The 18,318-nt window shown below is 42.1% G+C and overlaps 1 protein-coding gene across 2 annotated transcripts in view; it reads right to left on the reverse strand.

Moving 5' to 3' along the window:
• Window positions 1-13,342, reverse strand: part of EPHA4 (EPH receptor A4) — a 220,415-nt gene extending 207,073 nt beyond the window's left edge. For both annotated transcript variants that reach the window (XM_053307712.1, XM_053307713.1), the window contains exons 1-3: window positions 13,185-13,342; window positions 10,022-10,089; window positions 4,349-5,012 (exon numbers count right to left, since the gene is read on the reverse strand). In XM_053307712.1, coding sequence (XP_053163687.1) covers window positions 4,349-5,012; window positions 10,022-10,089; window positions 13,185-13,275 — 823 coding nt within the window. In that variant the 5' untranslated portion in view covers window positions 13,276-13,342. The remainder of the gene's footprint in view (window positions 1-4,348; window positions 5,013-10,021; window positions 10,090-13,184) is intronic.
• Window positions 13,343-18,318: the final 4,976 nt, after the last annotated feature.

Below are 18,318 nucleotides of genomic sequence, written 5' to 3' on the forward strand. Positions count from 1 at the left end.
TTTGAGGCTTTTCCAGCATAACCAACTCCCCTCACCCTTGTTGCCTTGCTGAACACCCAGCCGGGGGGGGGGGGGGGGGAATTGTGAAGAACTCAAAAACTTGCTTACTATAGTGGCATTTTGGTTGGCCGTAATAAAAGTATAACCTACTCTTTTTTTTTTTTTTTACACCACCAGCTTAAATCCAGAGCAGTGTATTATTCTAGGCTGTTAACTGGTCAACAGTAATCAGCCTCTAAGTCAAGGGATGTAATATATTTTCTTATTCCGAATACACCAGAAGGCTGCACCACAAAAAAGTTACTCATCAGCAATACTCAGGAGATTTCAATTAGAGCTACACCTGTAAAGATTGTGGGCAAGATTGCAACCTGACTAGGATGGTTTGTTTGCAAACTAGAACAAGCATCCACATTTCAAAAATAGAGGGGAAAGGGCGACTCTTTAAAGATCAATCAACTAACTTTGCTCCTTAAGTTCAATAAAATACGCAGAGAAATAAAGATTTTTATATCATTCAAATAACTGATGTTTAAGAATCCAATTCCCTCATGTAAAAGGGGAAATTCCAAACATGGCAAAGATGAGGTGTTTTCTAAGCTACATTTTAAACCTTGTTGGATTTTCTGCCAGTTGAGTTGGTCAGAATCCCTAACCAAGAAAATATGTAAGACTACAGAACACTGAACTCTTGGAATCTTTATGCAAAGGATAATCACAATATCTGAATGTTATGGAGTATTATATTAAATAACATACATAAAATTTAACTTTCCAGTTTCACAGCATTACAACAATTACAGAGGGCTAAAATTCTATTACTTGCTTGATTTAGCATTTTCTTTGCTTTTTCCATACATTACATCTAGTTACTTTGATAAGGAATTACCTAACAGAAATCAAAACCACATTTTGCAAATGTGTAATAAAACAATTTCCATCATAATGATACGTTTGAGTAAGGGAGCATCAGGCATTAGCTACATTTCCTGATAAAATAATAATTGCCTTTAGCCATGAAAGATCAAGTATTTTCGTTAAAGATATTGCTTATGCACTTTTTTCTAAACTCAGATCAATCAGCAAACAGAGTGTACATTTCCTTCTCATCTGTTTGAAACTACAAATGCATCTCCAAACAATCAAAAGTCTGATGGCTTCAAAGTATTAACACACATTTAGGGCATATACATGTACAACATGGGACAATTCCTAAAGGTTTTCACTTCCTGGGTGGGTTTTGTTTTTTTAAAGCTTCCTTGTTAATGTGGTTGGATCCCTGCTTCTTTCTGTTGCCCTCCCCTTTCATAACTACAATATGGCAAAGTCTCAACATAACAATTATCTTCAGCTCAAACCACTCAGCAAGTTCAAGCTTCTGTTAACCCCAATCACACGTTCTTCTTGCTTAACACTAAGTTGTTTCGCCAGGAGTCAGAAAAGAGGGGGAAAGCTCCAGTTCAGATAATTTTATTCAGGATCAGGAGACTGAATGAACTTGCAGCTGCATTGACAGTTGGTGTGGGGCAGGGAGCACAACTCAAGAATCACCTGGTAGACTTTACATGTCTCTTCTTCTTTCCCCCCTCAATTTGAATACATGGCTGGAGTGGGGGAGGGGGGGCAAGAGGAAATGTCCCTCTGTCCTAAAGACTCCAGCAGATGAGCAATGTTAGATCTTAGAACAACAGGGGCACCCATTGCCCGGCTATCCGCCCTGCCCATTTTTGCCCACCAAGCCTTTGTCTAGCTTTTAAGATCTTAATCAATCTTAACTCTGACCTCAGGATCACAGGAGGAAGATGGATTAGGAAGTGACTGACCTCTGACCTCCTTTTGCATTTGTCCTGCCACAGTCGGCACATCGAAAAACAATTGGGGTGGAAGCAGTTCACCACTCTGCGGACCTGGGTTAGTGTCCTTTTATAAGCCATTGTGGACCTGTCACCTGAGGTGGCTTTCTTCTCTTCCTTCCGATTCTACAACAAAACTGTGTTCCCCCCTCTGTATGGTTATTTCCCCCAATGTTACAAAAGACAACAGATTTCCTGAGGTGTTCTAATGATAACCAAACACCTACATAAGCTTTTTCAGGACTATCAAGATTTCAGGTCATATTCTTCAGCTGCAAACTATAAGATATGAAGCCTGGATTCCCAGCAGACTTCATGATTAAGCAGCAATTCTAGTCATTCCTGGACATTGGGAAGAGTATATAAAAAGGAGGGTTTGTCATGGAATTGGAAGGAAGGCATAAAGTTTTACAAGGAAACCACAAATAACAACTGATGAAATGGCTTTCACATTGTAAGATTGCTTACTGGCTTGCATTCCCTTCAAGAACCTTTAATAGGCTGGTTTTATAATGGGAGGCACACAAGACAAAAGGTTTCCTTCTTCTATTTATATATGATCTCATCAGGATTTGTCATTAACCTGAGATATGAATAATCGGTTTTCAGAAGTCCAGTAAAGCCTACAGACAGTTTCCAGGTACTTTCTTTGTAGATATTGATTTCAAGTACCAACTCTTATTTAAAAAAAACCCAAGAACTATACTTCTTGTTCTCAAAATATCGCAAGTCATTTCTTCCACACAACACTTTTCTTGTCATATGATTAGAAAAAATGTGTGGGTCACTGACTAAGTAGTGTTTTAATTCTGCATCAATCAAGGTAAGTCAATACTGTCTTAACAACTCCTTAAGAGGAATGAACAATAATCTGGATGCAATAGGCAACTTTCCAATGTTTTCCAACTGACCCTCCTCCCAATAATCTAAGCTAATTTTTTAAGGCTTTCAAAAATGGTCTCTTGCAAATTAGGGAAATAACTTATTTTAGAAAATCCTCCAAGATACCCCTGGTCTCCTAAATAACATCCATTCAGCATGACATCTGTATGTTGGCAGTGCAGTTTGGTGTTTTTTTGACATGCAAAGATTTCTAAGCCTCTGCCCGCTCTAAGGGACAGAATAATTTACTCTAGACATGGTGCTCTGTCATTATGCTATTCAATTTTCAATTCTCACTCCAGCCCATCATAATTGTGTAGCTGATAAGATGTGCTCCCTCCACCCACCCCACTTCCCTCACTGACATGCACACATCTGATGAAAATGTGATCTCAAAGGAAGATGTTTGTGCTCAGAGCTGATTCCCTGCCAACTCTTAATTTCAATGCATAATAATGAACTTCACATTACCCATACACACTGCCCACAAATGATGATATAAAAGCATTTCAGTGCAAGATATTTTGGAGGTGGGAGGAAGCTGCCATTTTGCACTAGTTTTGCTGAAAAGCAGTCTGGTGTTTGCTTCCTCTCCCTCTCTCTCACTCACCAATTATAAAAAAAGAGATTAAATGATTACCCCTAGCAAATGCAATTAAAATTAATCAGACTGGATGTTACTGGGCCCAATTCGGGCTTCAGACTAAATGTTACTGGGCCCAATTCAGGCTAATCACTTTAGTACTCTATACCAAAAGCCATTAATTGGTCAAAAGAGTGAGAGAGAGAATGAACATGGGAGTAAAAGAATAATCAGTCCATAATTAATAATAGTCTACTTATAAAAACATAATGATGTACAACTAAAATTCACAGAGCTCAACTAGGGAGACATAAGTCTTTCTCCCCCACGCCCCCAACTTTCAAATAAGCTGCCTTTTATACAAATCTTAATCCCTAATTCTGCAGGGGTTAGGGAAAGGGGGGCAAACAGATGACTTCTTGCATTTCTTAGAGTCTCCTAGCACGCCCTTTGTAAAGGAAACAATGGAGACCTTCAGAGAAATAAAAATATTTCACAAAAGCAGTCATGTCACGTATTCAAGGATTATTTAGTGCAAAAATTCACAAATGAGACACTAAAGAGTTACACTTTGTAAAGGCCTTAGAGAATCAAAAAGAAGGCTTTATCTTCCTTGATGAAGGAGAAAACAGTTTACTGCTACTGAGTTTGTTACTCTGGTTTTTACAGCCGTAAAATCTTTCTGAGGAGGTGGGGGAAAGACCCTGCCCCTTTAAATAATGGGGGCTCACATAGAGAGCTTTGTATAGCCACTCCAATAAGTGGCTAGATCCAAGCCAGTTCTAATCGACCCTCTGATAGCAAGAAATGTGTTTTCACTTCTGCTGATTATGGTGGTGCCATTTGTTCTGTCAGCATTATATACTCCTTAGCTCTGCCACCTGGAACAACTGGACTTCCTCATTAGACCTCTATGTCCCGTCACATCCCACAGGGACTGCTAATTACTGGCTTTATTCCATTTACTCTCATCTCTGATTCAATTATGTACACCAACCCCTAATCAACTGCACAATGTGGTAGGCCCTACCTTGGCATTCTCCATTGCGCTCTTCATACCCAGCGTTGCACAAGCAGTTGCCAATGGGGACCAGCCATTCACCATCTGCCCCACAGTACATTTTTGGCACATCCTTCTCTTCTGAATTGTTGACACAGGAGCCACGAACTTCCACAAGAGAAGATGTATCAGCCCCAGTGATCGTGTCTGGAAACTGAGCCAGGTTACGAACCGTCAGTGGGCACTTCTTGTAAAAAACGCGGACAGACACCAAGGCAATGCAAGCACCTACATCCTGGAAAGCCAGATAAAATCCTTTCTTGCTCAAGGGTCCCACATCACGTATCTCTGTATTGAGTTTCATGATCCTGTCACCAATGTCCACCTGAGTGAAGCTCTCATCAGCAGCAATAGTGTCAATCTTGGCAAATTGGCTCTCTCGAATAAAGCGTTCCTTATCGTTGCTTGATTCGTAGTAGTAAAGGTTAAAAGTCTCTTTGCAAGTCCCCATGACACCTGGCAGGCTATTGCAGTCTCTGAGTGTGAACTTGATTTCAATATAAACCCTCTGAGCCCCTTCTCGGGGAATCCAATCAGTTCGTAACCAATTGTTCTGACTTGGTTCCATCACATTGCAGACTTGATAAGTGCGGATTGGAGTATTTTTCTCATCCATGATACTCACTTCCTCCCACTGTGTGGAATCAAAGGGATAAATTAGTACAATCAATCCTTCACCATAGAATTAAATTCCTGTTCTCCAGTGAGTTTCATGTATTTCTCTTTATTCAAAAGCCATGAAACCAAGCCACATAGGATCATTCAAACACCTGAACAAAACAAAGACATATATAAAGAAGAAACAATTTTTTTAAAGTACTTTAACATCACAGGGAAGTGAGATTTTTCATATGGTTCAAAGAAAATGGCAGATTTATTATTATTTATTATTATTATTTATTCCACTCTTCCTCCAAGGAGCCCAGAGTGGTGTACATGGTTATGTTTATCCCCACAACAACCTTGTGAGGTGGGTTAGGCTGATATATGACTGACCCAGAGTCACCCAGAGAGTTTCTTGGCTGTATGGGGATATTGCTATCATATAAGATGATCTTAACAGGTTGGATCCAACCAGCAGGAACTTTATAAAAACCACATGTAACCTGAAAACATATTTTCCCTATATATAATATTTAACTAAGATTATAAGAAAAGACAAATCTCAATCAAGGTTGTGCACAACATCAGTGGCACAAAAGAGAATCAATAATCTCAATACGTACTGAGTGCAGGAGAACACCATCAATGTTGTAATCTGGTTTTCAGGGTTTTTTTAATTGTTGCGATTGTTTAATTGCTGTTTTGTGATGTTTTAATTGTTAACTGTTGTTTTGTACTGTTTTATAATTTTTGTTTCAATTGTTAACTGATTTTAATGGTTTTGTTTTAATTGTAAACCGCCCTGAGCCATTTGGAAGGGCAGTATAAAAATCAAATAAATAAATAAATGTAATAATAAGAGCTACTATCATGTGGCACTTCTGGAGTGTTCAAAGCACTTCACAAACACAAATCCCAGGAACTCTTATAATAATCTTACAATGTAGGCCAGTATTACACTGCAGACGATGAATTAGGACAAATGGCCAAGACAAATGATGTTTGTCTAAAACCATCTAGCAAGTTCATAACTGAGGTGACATTTGAACCACTTATAGGCATCACATTATACAGGCTCAGTGCTCTGCTGTGCTTTCCAGAACTTCTCATGGTCTTATTTTCAATTTGGAGCAGCAACAGCACACATTTTGTTTTCAAAACATTTATATGATACCCATTACATCAGATGAATAGAGGCCTCCTCTGTTAAACATGTAGAAAGTGGCATAGGATAATGGAAGGCTCTTTGAAACAGCCACATTTTATTTATTTATTTAACATATTTTTATACTGCAAGGCATAATCTTAGTGGAACTTAAGCAAATCTCAGCTTCTTTGGTTTGCACCTACTGGTTTAGTTTCAAGTTGTTCTGGTATCAAACATCCAACAACAGGATACAGTTTATATTCTTAAGTATTCCAATGGGTATAAAGGACTGACAAACAGTGCCTCAGAAATCTATATTGCCTCTCTGAATTCTTTGCAGATTCTTCTCCTCAAATTCTGATGCATGTAAAAACAGCCCTCAAAACTAGTCCCTTGATTAAGGGATTTGGTTCCACATGCATCAAGCAGTGTTCCAGCAGTACTGTGATGAACATATCATAGAATAAAGGAACAAGTGGAAGTAGTCAATATAAGCTTTCTACAGAAAAGAATGCCACCGCTGTGGCCTTTTCTGTGTTTCCTTTTGAAAAAAAGAAGCACAGTTCTGCTGAATTAAGGTTCAAAGGGAGGATCCCACCTTTCTTTCTCAATTAAGCAAAATAATAGCCAAAAACTCTGAAACTCCAGACCATATTATGAAGCTCCTGAAATCTGTTTGGAATAGGGTTAGAACATACCGGTAACTTCCAAGGGCTTCCTAGAAATGAACTATTAAATGTGCTTGTGAAAACAGACAAAACATTACAGGCTGAGCCTACACTCTTATACCGTTTATAACCATAAACCTCTTGGGCAAGTTTTCTTTAGTTAATTAAAAAACAAACCCAAAAGAAAGAAACTAGGCTAGCTGGATCTATTTATAGATCTATGGCAGTTAACACCAAGTGTCACCAGAGTCAAGAGGATAATATTTGAGTTACAGCCTAGAGATACTTGTGAATTCAAAAACAGGGGGTGGGGGGAGAGGAGATAAATCAATACTCTAGGTGTCAACCTGTGTCACCGATAACAGGGAAAACTGGAAAGCCATCTATCAGTCTAAAATGCTAACATGATGTGAGCAACAGAGTACTTTAATTTACAACTGCCATGAAACTAGTATTGTGTTACAATCCTGCCCTTTATGATCCATCGCTTTCCATTCTCTTTATCATCCTGTAGTCGGTTCAAGGGGTGGAGAGAGGAGAGGAGAGGGAAATAAAAATTGTCAATGGGATTTCCTTTTGCAAGTCTGCACAAAGAAGACTCCAGTTATAGGGTTGGCTCCAAAGCCTATTGTAGTCTATGAAAAGAACATGACAACATTTAGTGGGCTCTCACCACAAAATTCCTCACACGGGTTTGGTTCAGACTTTTTCCCTTTTAGTTTTGGTTTGGCAGAGCTTTTTAATTAATTTAATATTTACTCCATTATTGGAGCTAAAGAGCTGAACACAATAAAAGTCCCAAATTTCCACCTCTTATAAATTATTGTTTACAATTCTAAATGTGTGGTCAAAGACAACACTTCCCCCCCCCAGCTGTCTAAACCAACTCTTCCCATGGTTTAATAATCCACAGTAAAGCATTCCAGACACAATATTTCCTCTCAACTGTGAATTTTAGAAGTAAATCATTAATTAAATTTATAACATAACACATTCATTCCTCTAGGGCTATTATAGATTTAGTAATAGCTCTATTCACTGGTAAAGGGGCCTATTTTTATCTCCAGCATCTCATATTAACACAGAAATACTTCACACTTCAGAAATGACCTGTTCTGGATCTATAAAACAGGGGTTCTGCAACACACAATAGGCTACACAGGGAGAAGAACTGATCTTTGAATACCACATGATCTCTGGACATTTTTAAAGGAAGTGGGCGGTGGGGGGGGGGGGGGAGTGTTCTCTTTCTGATTCTTGGAAAGAAATCCACAGCATTAAGGATGCTATAATAAAAGACTTTCCAAGTGCTTGCACTGAGTGTGCCCTCTTGCATTTTTACAGAACATATACATAGATTTAGTGAACATAGTCCTATCAAAATACCATACATTTCTCCTCAAAGTGTTAGAAGATTTTTAAGATGTAGGCCAACAGGCCAGGTATTCATTCTCTCTCTCTCTCTCTCTCTCTCTCTCTCTCTCTCTCTCTCTCTCTCACACACACACACACACACACACACACACCCCTAGCAAGTCACTACCAGCTATGTCTGCTGATCCATTTGATTCCTGACTTGTTCAAAATGAAGCTATTTGAATCTACAGAAGAGATGTCCCCCAGTGCACCAAAAGAAAGACTCTTTCATTGACCTTTCCAGGGTATAGGATTAACTAAGATGCCTGACTCTCACTGAGATAAAGCTGTACCTTTCCCCACTGTCAAAAGATGAGGGCAATTGCCTGCAATCAGCAGTGAATGTGTGCTGTCTGCACCGCCAGAGGCCTGCCAATCATTCCCTCTTTCTTGCTGGGGGGTGGGGGGAGGTTTCAGAGACAGTGCAGGGTGCATAGGCAGAGTACAACTTGACTGCAGTCAAGTTCAGGCAGAGCAACAATAAGGGCAGGACAATACCCCATTTTCCCATGATGGAGCTAATTCAGAGCGTATGCATAATGCATCACCAAACAACTTCACATTCCTTCCATTCCCCACTATGTCTTCCTTTTCCTTTTATGTGTGTGTGTGTATAAATGAAAAATTGTATATTGTTCATTAAACTACAGTACATTTTATTAACAAATTGAATAACTTGCTTTTGCATTTATTCTTCATCTGGCAATTTTCCAGACTTTGATTTTTAATTATTTTGACTCTCTTAGGCATGAGTTGTTTGCACTTAAGCACAGTAAGAAGAGGTTTACATTTAATTTTAAAGGGATTTGAGGATATTTGGATATAGCTGGGAATAGTGGGTACACTGCCAGCATTTTCCCTCAACAAATTGTTTTTAATATTCACCCTACGTGTGTGGCAGTGAAAACTGAAGGTTTTTAATTAGTAAAATGTTTTATCCTGTGGCATTCAGTATTCTAGGTTACCCAATGACTACAGTAAGAATTATGGGCTACTCAGCAATGGCTCAGCACCATGGTGGACTGCCACATGCTTTTTGTCTACAATTTCTTTACTAAATTAGGAATGAAGGTCTGTCTATAGCTGAGTAAGATGAGATTCCGCTCTCTCCCCCAATGTCCAAATCCGCAAATGTGTTAAACATTCCCCATTCAGCACTGGATTAAACCAAGCTTTTGCTCTGATTCTCTGTGTACAATGAATTCCTCCCCACTTCAGAAATCAGACATTTCGCCAGATGTTTGTATTTTTTTTAAAGCATACATTGTGAACCAGACTACCAAGTTAGAGAGTGTGGTGCTTTCACTCATTGGGAGATAAATCTGTTAAATGATTGCAGCTTCACACCTTTCAGAATGTTTTAGGTACTGTATATATGCTAATCCCCTCTATCGGTCATCTAATGACTGGGTAGCAATTACTCTAAATGCAAGTTCACTGAAACTTTGCTTAGAAAAATACAGTTTTAGATTTCCATTTGATCACCAGGATGCACTTTTTCTGTTTATGTTAACTATAAAATAGGTTAAATATTTTTAACCTATATTTTTAACCTGAGTAAATATTTATTTCTTGACCAAACTCCTGGTTCTGAAAGTCTCTCTCCACTCTTTCAGTTTAACGTTTTTTCGTGACAGAGCTATCATTGGGAGTATAAGGTTTCTCCAGACAAGTGTCATCCACATCACAGGCCATGAAAGAAATATGACCTTCACCCTCGATCAGCAATAATCGAGCCATTAGGATTCATCAGAAACAAACTAATTATTTCTTTTTACTTTCTCAATCAGATAGTGATTCAGAACTTACCCCTCCTTCCAAAGGGCTTGCTATCCACCCAAGCTCACCCTGAACTGATCTGGAATCCAACAGGGTAACTGCAAAAAGACAAAAAAGAAACATCCAAATATTAATTTCCACCTACTCAGAAACTACAGACTAAGTTATAGACAGCATTTAATTGACTGTTTCCATATATGAGGAAGAACATCCTATTAACATGAGTTTTATGTCAATTTTTCATCTAGTCATGCCAATGTCATTAAAAAGATGGTCCTATTTTAATTTCAATCAAAAATAAATATTTATTTTTAACTGAAAAGAACCACTAACAGCAACTTTGTGACCTCAATCAAGAGAAAAGAAGACATACTTAAGTCCCAATGATATTCATGGGCCTTTAGTTCATGTGTGACAAACTTGATATTTGATATAAACTTGATATAAACTGATCAAACAATTTTTTCAGCCCAGTTATTGGATTGAATTCAACATCTATATAGTGTTTTCCCCCTGTATATTTGAGGTGCTTCACACACCTCAGTAACTTTTACAACAGTCCTGCAGGGCAAGCAATACTACAGGCAGAGTGATGAGGCATACTGCCTTGTGAATATACTATAGCCATTTAGTGAAATCTGAACTGATCACTTTTCAGTTCACAGTTCATTTGCCTCCCCAAAATGCCACACAATCTCCCATTTCTTCAGTTGTCAAAAAGACGTTCCAAAGGAACATTCAAGCAACTTAACACTTACATTCAAAGGGGAACAGTTCCCATTTAAAAAAAAAAAAGACACAAAAGAAACATAACTATTGGTAAGAACTTCGCAATGATTTTATTCCTAAGCTTATATAATGTACAAAGCTGAGGACGCAGAGCAAGGCCAGGTGAGTGTGTGTGGCAATGCTGTTTTGCATCTGGACCATCAGATAAATAACTCTGTATAGCAATTTCATTTGGTTTGTAACAAATGAACTTGTGTACACTCTTTGTCACTTCTGGTTATAAAATATACACCTCTTAGGAATATGTCAATGAATTGAAGAGGCAGGTGCCTTATGCAAGATCGACACACAGCATAATTCAAATGAGTGTATCAATGCCATCATAAGCATCAAAGCTAACACGTTCTCACCTTCTAGTTGGCTTAATGACACTTCTAAGAAAAGCAAGTTTATTTCATTTTTTTTATTTTTCCCCAGCCAAACATTCTAGCTATATGGAGAAAATGGGTGTAGGGAGTGAGCAGTGGAAGGGGTGGTTCTACAGGAAACAAAGAAAAAAACATCCACAAGGTGAACAGCTTGTCCTATGGCCCACCGCTGCATTCTCCACACCTCCTGAGACTCCTATTAAAGATAGAGTGAGAGCCGGGGGTGTGTTAGAAGTGAAAGATGGCTCCCCTGGTGCAAATTTAACTTAAAGATGCCGAGACAGATTCAATGAAACCTCAGCTGCTCCGTCTTTCCCAGAGGGATAGCCTACAAAACCACAGGTTCTAAATAAATAATAAATACCGGGTTTTAACTTATAGCAAACAAGTGGGATATTCTTATTCTACTTCTTTTTAAAGAAACAGTTGCATCTTGCTTTTTCCAGCCAAGAAGATAATCTGCAATTTTCATGTAAGATTTTGACCCACTTCGGAAGATCAAAAATGCAGGAACTGTTTTGCAAAAGGAGACAAAGCCTTCTCAACGTGGTCCACCACATCTGCACCAGAGAAGACAATGCAACACAACCCTTTGAATGAATGCAAAATAGAAGAAGGAGCCCAAAGGAAATGATGTGTGGTGGCAGGGGAGACCTGGCTCACTTTCAGATGATTTATTTATTTATTTATTTGTAATGGCAGAGGTGACCAAGCCCATCAGCCCGAAGCAATCAGAGAAACCCCTTTTGTTTTAAAGTTTTAAGTTTAAACTGCACATTGCTGCATTTGTGTCTTGAATCCACTGCTTTTCAGGCCTCTGAAATTATAACATGTGCAGGTTACACAAAGAGTTAAAGAGGGCAGATTACTAACAGCCAGGCAGGCAAAAGGGGGGAAGGGGGGGACCACGCATCTCACGGCGAGTGGACACACGCGCGCATGCACGCACCCCTTCCTGTCAAACTGGGTAGACACGCTAGTAGCCACCTGAATATGCGAAGTAACACTCGGGAGTGTGAATATGCGTGTGCGAGTCCGTGTGTGCGCGCGCGTGTATATGTGTCTGGTCGCGCGCGCGCGTCTCCCCGATTATGCAACATCAGGGTTATCAGCACCAAAACCATGAGTTTTTCTTTCTTTATCTCAGCGCCCCCTTCAAGAGGTTGGTGATCAATTTATTTATTTTTTTTAAAGGCCCAGTCCACACAGGAGACGGAGCGGCTGAATGCCGCAGCAAGTCGAGGGGTTGGGGGGGGGGGAGTTCTGTTACAGGGCACTGCTTTGAACTTTCGGGTTCTGCTTTGGAACCACTGACCCCCCTCTCCCCCCCCCCCGCCAAAGCACACCAAACATCCGAGCGGCTCGCCTCCTTCTGGCGCCCTCCACGGAGGTGGCCTTTTCTTCGCGTGGCGGGCGCCTCCACGAGCGTCCTGGTGCAGCTGCTGCCATGGGTGATGAGTGCATCGCAGTGGAAATCCAGGTCAAGCTCCCACGCGGTTTGCGCCGCCGAGCGCACGGGCTGGCCGAGGACAGGGATGGCTACTTTGCGGCAAATCCAGCTCGGGGGGGGGGGGGGGGCGGATCCGAGCCGGCCCTCGGCAGCCAGCCCCAAGCTCCGAACTTTAGCCTCCCCATCGAGGGGAGGGCGACGGCAGACGGGTTGAGCCGATCGAGGGACGAAGACCGGTGTTGCTGGCAACGCTGCGGCAGAGAGCCCACGCTCCGGACACCTCGCCTGGTTACTCAAGGCTAACTTTGTCCCGGCCGCTGCAGATAGCCAAGCGCACGATCGTCCGTCCCCGAAGGCTTGAACTTTGGTCGTCCTCCTGCCCGCCGCACACAAGTTGCCCGGCGCTGCCAGCCACTCGCCCGGCAGCGCGTCCATCGGCTCCTCTCGCAAGGTCCCGGTGACTAACGAGTCCCGTCCCCCCCCCTCGGAAAAACGTACCCAGACCGCACCGGCTGCAGGAGAAAGCCGGGAGAGCGCATCGGCTAGCTGAGAACAGCCCGGGACGGACCCCCTTTGCCTCACTCACCTTCGTTGGCTGGATATACCCGAGAGCCGGTGACCCCCTCGCAAATCCCAAAGAGAAGAGAAAAGACGGTGAAATATACAATCCCAGCCATGATTTTTTGGTGCCAGCGCTGCTCTAGCCTCCTCTATCCCAGTGGAATAAATGCTTAAATTGGGAGTGCAGCAGGCTGTAGACATTGCCAAGGGGGCGGGGAGGGCCCGTGACGTCCACGCGTCCATCAACCCCACGCGCCTGTCGCAGGAGCCCCTTGCCAGCAGAACCCCGCCTCCTTCCCCACAGCCACGCCCCCTCGCGGGTTCCTCTGCACCTTCTGATTCTATGCCTTGTCTAAAGCTTTCTTGAGTGGGGCAAGTGGCCGGTGCCGGATCTACTCGATCTCTCTCTGCAGCCCGCCCCCCCCCCCCCACCCGCCAAAGGCATCACTCCGGCTTTCATAGTACAGGAGTCTGCAAGATGGGCATAGCAAGGAATGCGATCTCACCCCCGCCCCCTGCACGGTTGAGACTCCGAATTTCCTGGGCTTTGAGCAAAGAGCGGTGTCCTGAATCTTAATTTCTCAAGACGGAAAGGAGGGTTTCGTACGGACAATAAAATGAGCCCCCCCCCACACACACACACACGTAAAAGTGACTAATAATAATAATAACAACAGCAATGGTGAAAATAAGAATGGAAACACCAACTCCTTATCCTGAGTGAGAGTTAGGCTTAATGAAGGGTACTGAATCCGAGCGGCGGCGGCTGCTTGTGCGCTTTTCTACGAATTGAATCTGGTTTTCCAAGCAACGCTCTCGAGAAAATGCCTGCTTTTGGAACAGCAAGGCTGGGACTTGGGGGCGGGGGCGAGTGCCATGCCTATGCTACGCGACGCTTCTCCAAGCCGCCTTCCTCAATCGTCCTGCCTTGCTGAGCAGTAAAAGTTATTCTCGTCTGTCTGTCTGGCGACAGACAGGTCACCGGCTTATTCGGCTCCTCACCTAATCCGGCAGTCGGCAGCACACAGAGATGGGGCAGGCTGTGCTGTGATCCAAAGAACCGGGGGATCTTTCAATCTGCTGATAAACGGGCGAGGGCAGGACAATGGGGCAGGATAAGAGGTCATTGAAGAGTCGTTTGAGAGAGAGAGAGAGAGATCTAGTTTTGCATACCGGATCTGCAATGTTCGGACAGATCGTTTTGGAGAGGATTTCCTCCGAGCGATGATCAGTCAGCCCCTGGTGCTAACTGCGGGCAGACGTTAGGTGATTCGGATGTGGGGACCGTGCTGTTCCCCTGCTAGGGCTCTCGCACACTTTAAAGCAAACCCTCAAGCCATCGTGGCTTGAACGTGGCAGAAAGACACAGTGCGCCTCTACAGAGAGAGTCCTCCTGGGCAAAAGTCGGCTAGGTGGGCAGACGAGCGACCGGTGGCTTGCAATCGCACCGGCCACTTATTGATTTGATGTTGCTTTCTTTCCCCTGAGCTCATGGGGCTGGGGACTTCCTTCGCTTAGCCCTCGGCGTTTAAGGGCTGGGCGCACGGAAAGGGAGAAAAGGGGAAGGAACCTCGCAGCGTTTCATTCACACACGCGGCGGGAAGTGGCGGGGGGAGCGAGAGATCGAGAGAGCTGTTCCAACACAAAGCAACAGCGCCACCTCGTGGGCTGCCGCTTAGCGAAGAGAAGCCAGACAAAGACATCAATGTGACAAGGCGGTGGTTTGTTTGTTTTTAAGTGTTTGCACCAAAGTCTTGTCTTCTTCTTTTTCTCTGCTAGCGCCTACAACTTCATAAATAATATGCCTTTGGAAGCGCGGTCACATGTTTTCTGCAGATCTTCAGTGCCTCAGGAGATTAAGACAAAGTGCACTACATTAGCAACCCACTGGTTTCGGGTAACATTTAGCCTCGTAGGGGGTCGGCCTACTTCATTCAGTGCATGGAATCGATTGAGGAGGTGGTGTGTTGAAAACCAATTTAGCAAGGTAAGCATTAAGGATAATACAACTCTCCTAATAGCATTGCATTATTTCTGCTGTGTTTGGGGCTATGTAGCCAAACACTAAGCAACTTATGTTTTGGAATGAGAAAACTTCCCACAATCTTTATTCAAGCCCTAAAGAAAACACCATCAGATTCGTAAAATCTTAAATTAACCCAGCAGATGAGCAGAAATGTGACAAACTCTTCACTTTCCACACCAGTATCCCCTACGGCTCCACCAGCCCTTTAAAAATACTCCGTGATGGCCAAATGTGAATTGTCTCCCTTAGTGAAGGAGGATTGTGCTTGTGCTGCTGGCTCTACCCCCTCCACACAGACAGAACATGGACATCGTGCCCTAGGCACATAAGAATCCAGTTATGGAAAGATTAGAATAGGTACTTACAAATAGACTTGGTAGTCTGCCTACAAAGATTATAATTCTTCTGACAATGGTTTCCCCCGTGACGCTCTATGGATGTGAAAGCTGGACTTTGAAGAAGCAGGACAGAAAAAGCATCGATGCTTTTGAACTTTGGTGCTGGAGAAGAATTTTGAGGATACCATGGACAGCCAGGAAAAAAGCAAACAAAGGAATCATAGAACAAATTAGTCCAGAATTTTCACTCGAGGCACAAATGACCAGGCTCAAACTATCATACTTCGGACACATTATGTGAAGACCCAGCTCCCTAGAGAAGTCCATAATGCTGGGAAAAGTTGAAGGGAAGAGAAGAGGATGACTAACAGCAAGGTAGATGGACTCGATTACGACAGCAATATATGCACCACTGAGAGACCTTAAAGGCCAAGTTGAAGACAGATCATCCTGGAGAGAATCTATCTTTGTGGTCACTAGAGTCGACACTGACTTGACGGCATTTAATCAATCAATCACACCAGAAAAGTGTGTGATTGGAGGCAATGTATCTGTGTGTTGTTCTTCTGTACATGTAAAGACCAGGCCAGTGGTACACGCAAGATCCCTCCCCTCCTACACACACACACACACACACACACACACACCCCTACCTTAATATACACACCTGCTATAATTGTAGCAGTCAATAGAAGTGTAAAATGGACACAATCAAAGCTCTTAAGGTTGTGTTTTAAAATGTTCACCTTGTACATACTCAAAGGCTGTTGGACTTTGACGCCCTCCGACACTGAAATTACAGATTGCCCCCTCTACTGAAATGGCAACTCTACTTTCCTCTCTTTCACCCTCTGCCAAGAAAGGGTGAACATAGCATTGCATCTGGAAGTGGATGCCATACCATCAGGCAAAGAAGAGGAGAAGCAAACTTCTCTCTAAATAATTATTTGCAAATCTGGGCTAGATTCAGAGTTCTGTAACAGCAAGGACAGTCTTTTGTTTTAAGATCTGCTTCAGAAAAATAATTATTTCAAGTATCAGACAATCTTCTTTTAAAAGGTATTGCTGGATTTTTATTAACCCTTATAATTTCCATTGTCCATTGGAACACAGTTACACCTTTGCTATTCCGAGGCATAGTCTGGGTGTTTGCCTTGTTTAACTCTAAGAACATTTTGTAACAAAATTGGGATCCAATTGATTTTGATAATTCCAGTGATGATTTGTGTGGTAGAGAGGGAGTTTCCCTATGCACTACTGAACTAAAGGTAAAGTGTACCGTCAAGTCAATTTCGACTCCTGGCGCCCACAGAGCCCTGTGGTTGTCTTTGGTAGAATACAGGAGGGGTTTACCATTACCTCCTCCCGCGAAGTATGAGATGATGCCTTTCAGCATCTTTCTATATCGCTGCTGCCCAATATAGTACCAGCAGGGATTCGAACCGGCAACCTTCTGCTTGTTAGTCAAGCATTTCCCCACTGTGCCACTTAAGGTGGCTTACTATTGAACTAGCAAACATCTATTTTAACAAATCTATTGACTTGCAACCTTTTTCTTTCTCCCCCGCCCCCACCCATTCTGTTTATCACTTTGAAACATGTAGATGGCTCAGAAGATCACAAACAAAAACCACAATGTTCTAAATTAAGTCGAGAGTAGTGAAGAGTTTTCTTTTCTCTGGCTGCTCCTGGCATAAGAGTAATTCTCCCTAGATGTTCTCTGAAAGCAGCCTTGATGTAGCTTAATTCTATTCCTTGGCTCCAAAAGGCCTTTTACTACCTCCTTTCGGAATGCACATGATTGCCCCAAATGGTGGGTATTTTCCAAACAGCTCTAAAGCTGGAAGCTGGCTTTTCCCTCCTACTCAAAATTGCTCAGATGAAACAAATGTAAAACAAAGAAGTGAGATGGCTTCTGAGCACTGGGTTTGATCAATGGACATTGTGGGCCCCGCACTTTTCTGCAAATATGCAAATGAAATCATTATTTCCTGTGCTCTGTAGGGGCTCATCCACAGCATAGGGAAGATCTGCTGTAATGCGGCTTTCCTTTTTAAAGGGACAGCACACTGAATATTAAGCATTCTCTTTTAGCAGCCTTTGCCTTCGAGAGCACCCTTCCCGGTTACAAGTGCTGAGATATATTCTTAAACCTGCAACACACAAATAATCCACAAAGCTGAATATCTAAAATACTCACTGGAAGAAGGGTAGATATAACAGCTTCTTTGCATACAAGCTTCCACAGTACCATGCGGGGCCTAAAGACAACAATTCAAGTTTCTATCTCTTGCCTGAACATAAATCTACAATATCATCTTCAAGGCCCACCAGGGCCTACCAATATAGCTATGCTGTTTTAAAAGAAGAGAGTCAAAAAAAGCATAGTCTATTTTACTCAGGGAGCATGTGAAGATGAAATGATTAAATATATCTGACTACTATAGAACTGACCATGTGTACATTGAAATGCATGTATAAAGGCAGAGGAGAAAGTGTGACCTGTGGTCCTAATACATTCCAATTTATTTATCATATTTATTTATCATTATTTATCAAATGTCCTTATTTACCAGGGACAGTCCTGATTTATCGGGTAAATGTTTGAGAAATCACTGCTGTTATTTTGTCGCTGTTTGAGTGCTGGCTGGCACTTCTTTTTAAAAAAACAAAAACAAAAAAACTGTGTACTGTGCTTTTATTGTGTTTTGTGGAATTTTAATCTGTTTCTACTCTTTTATATTATGTTTTACATTTGATACACCACCTAGAGATGCACATCTCAGGTGGTCTAA

This window comes from Hemicordylus capensis, chromosome 3 (assembly GCF_027244095.1).
Source record: "Hemicordylus capensis ecotype Gifberg chromosome 3, rHemCap1.1.pri, whole genome shotgun sequence".
NCBI classification, from domain to species: Eukaryota; Metazoa; Chordata; class Lepidosauria; order Squamata; family Cordylidae; genus Hemicordylus; species Hemicordylus capensis.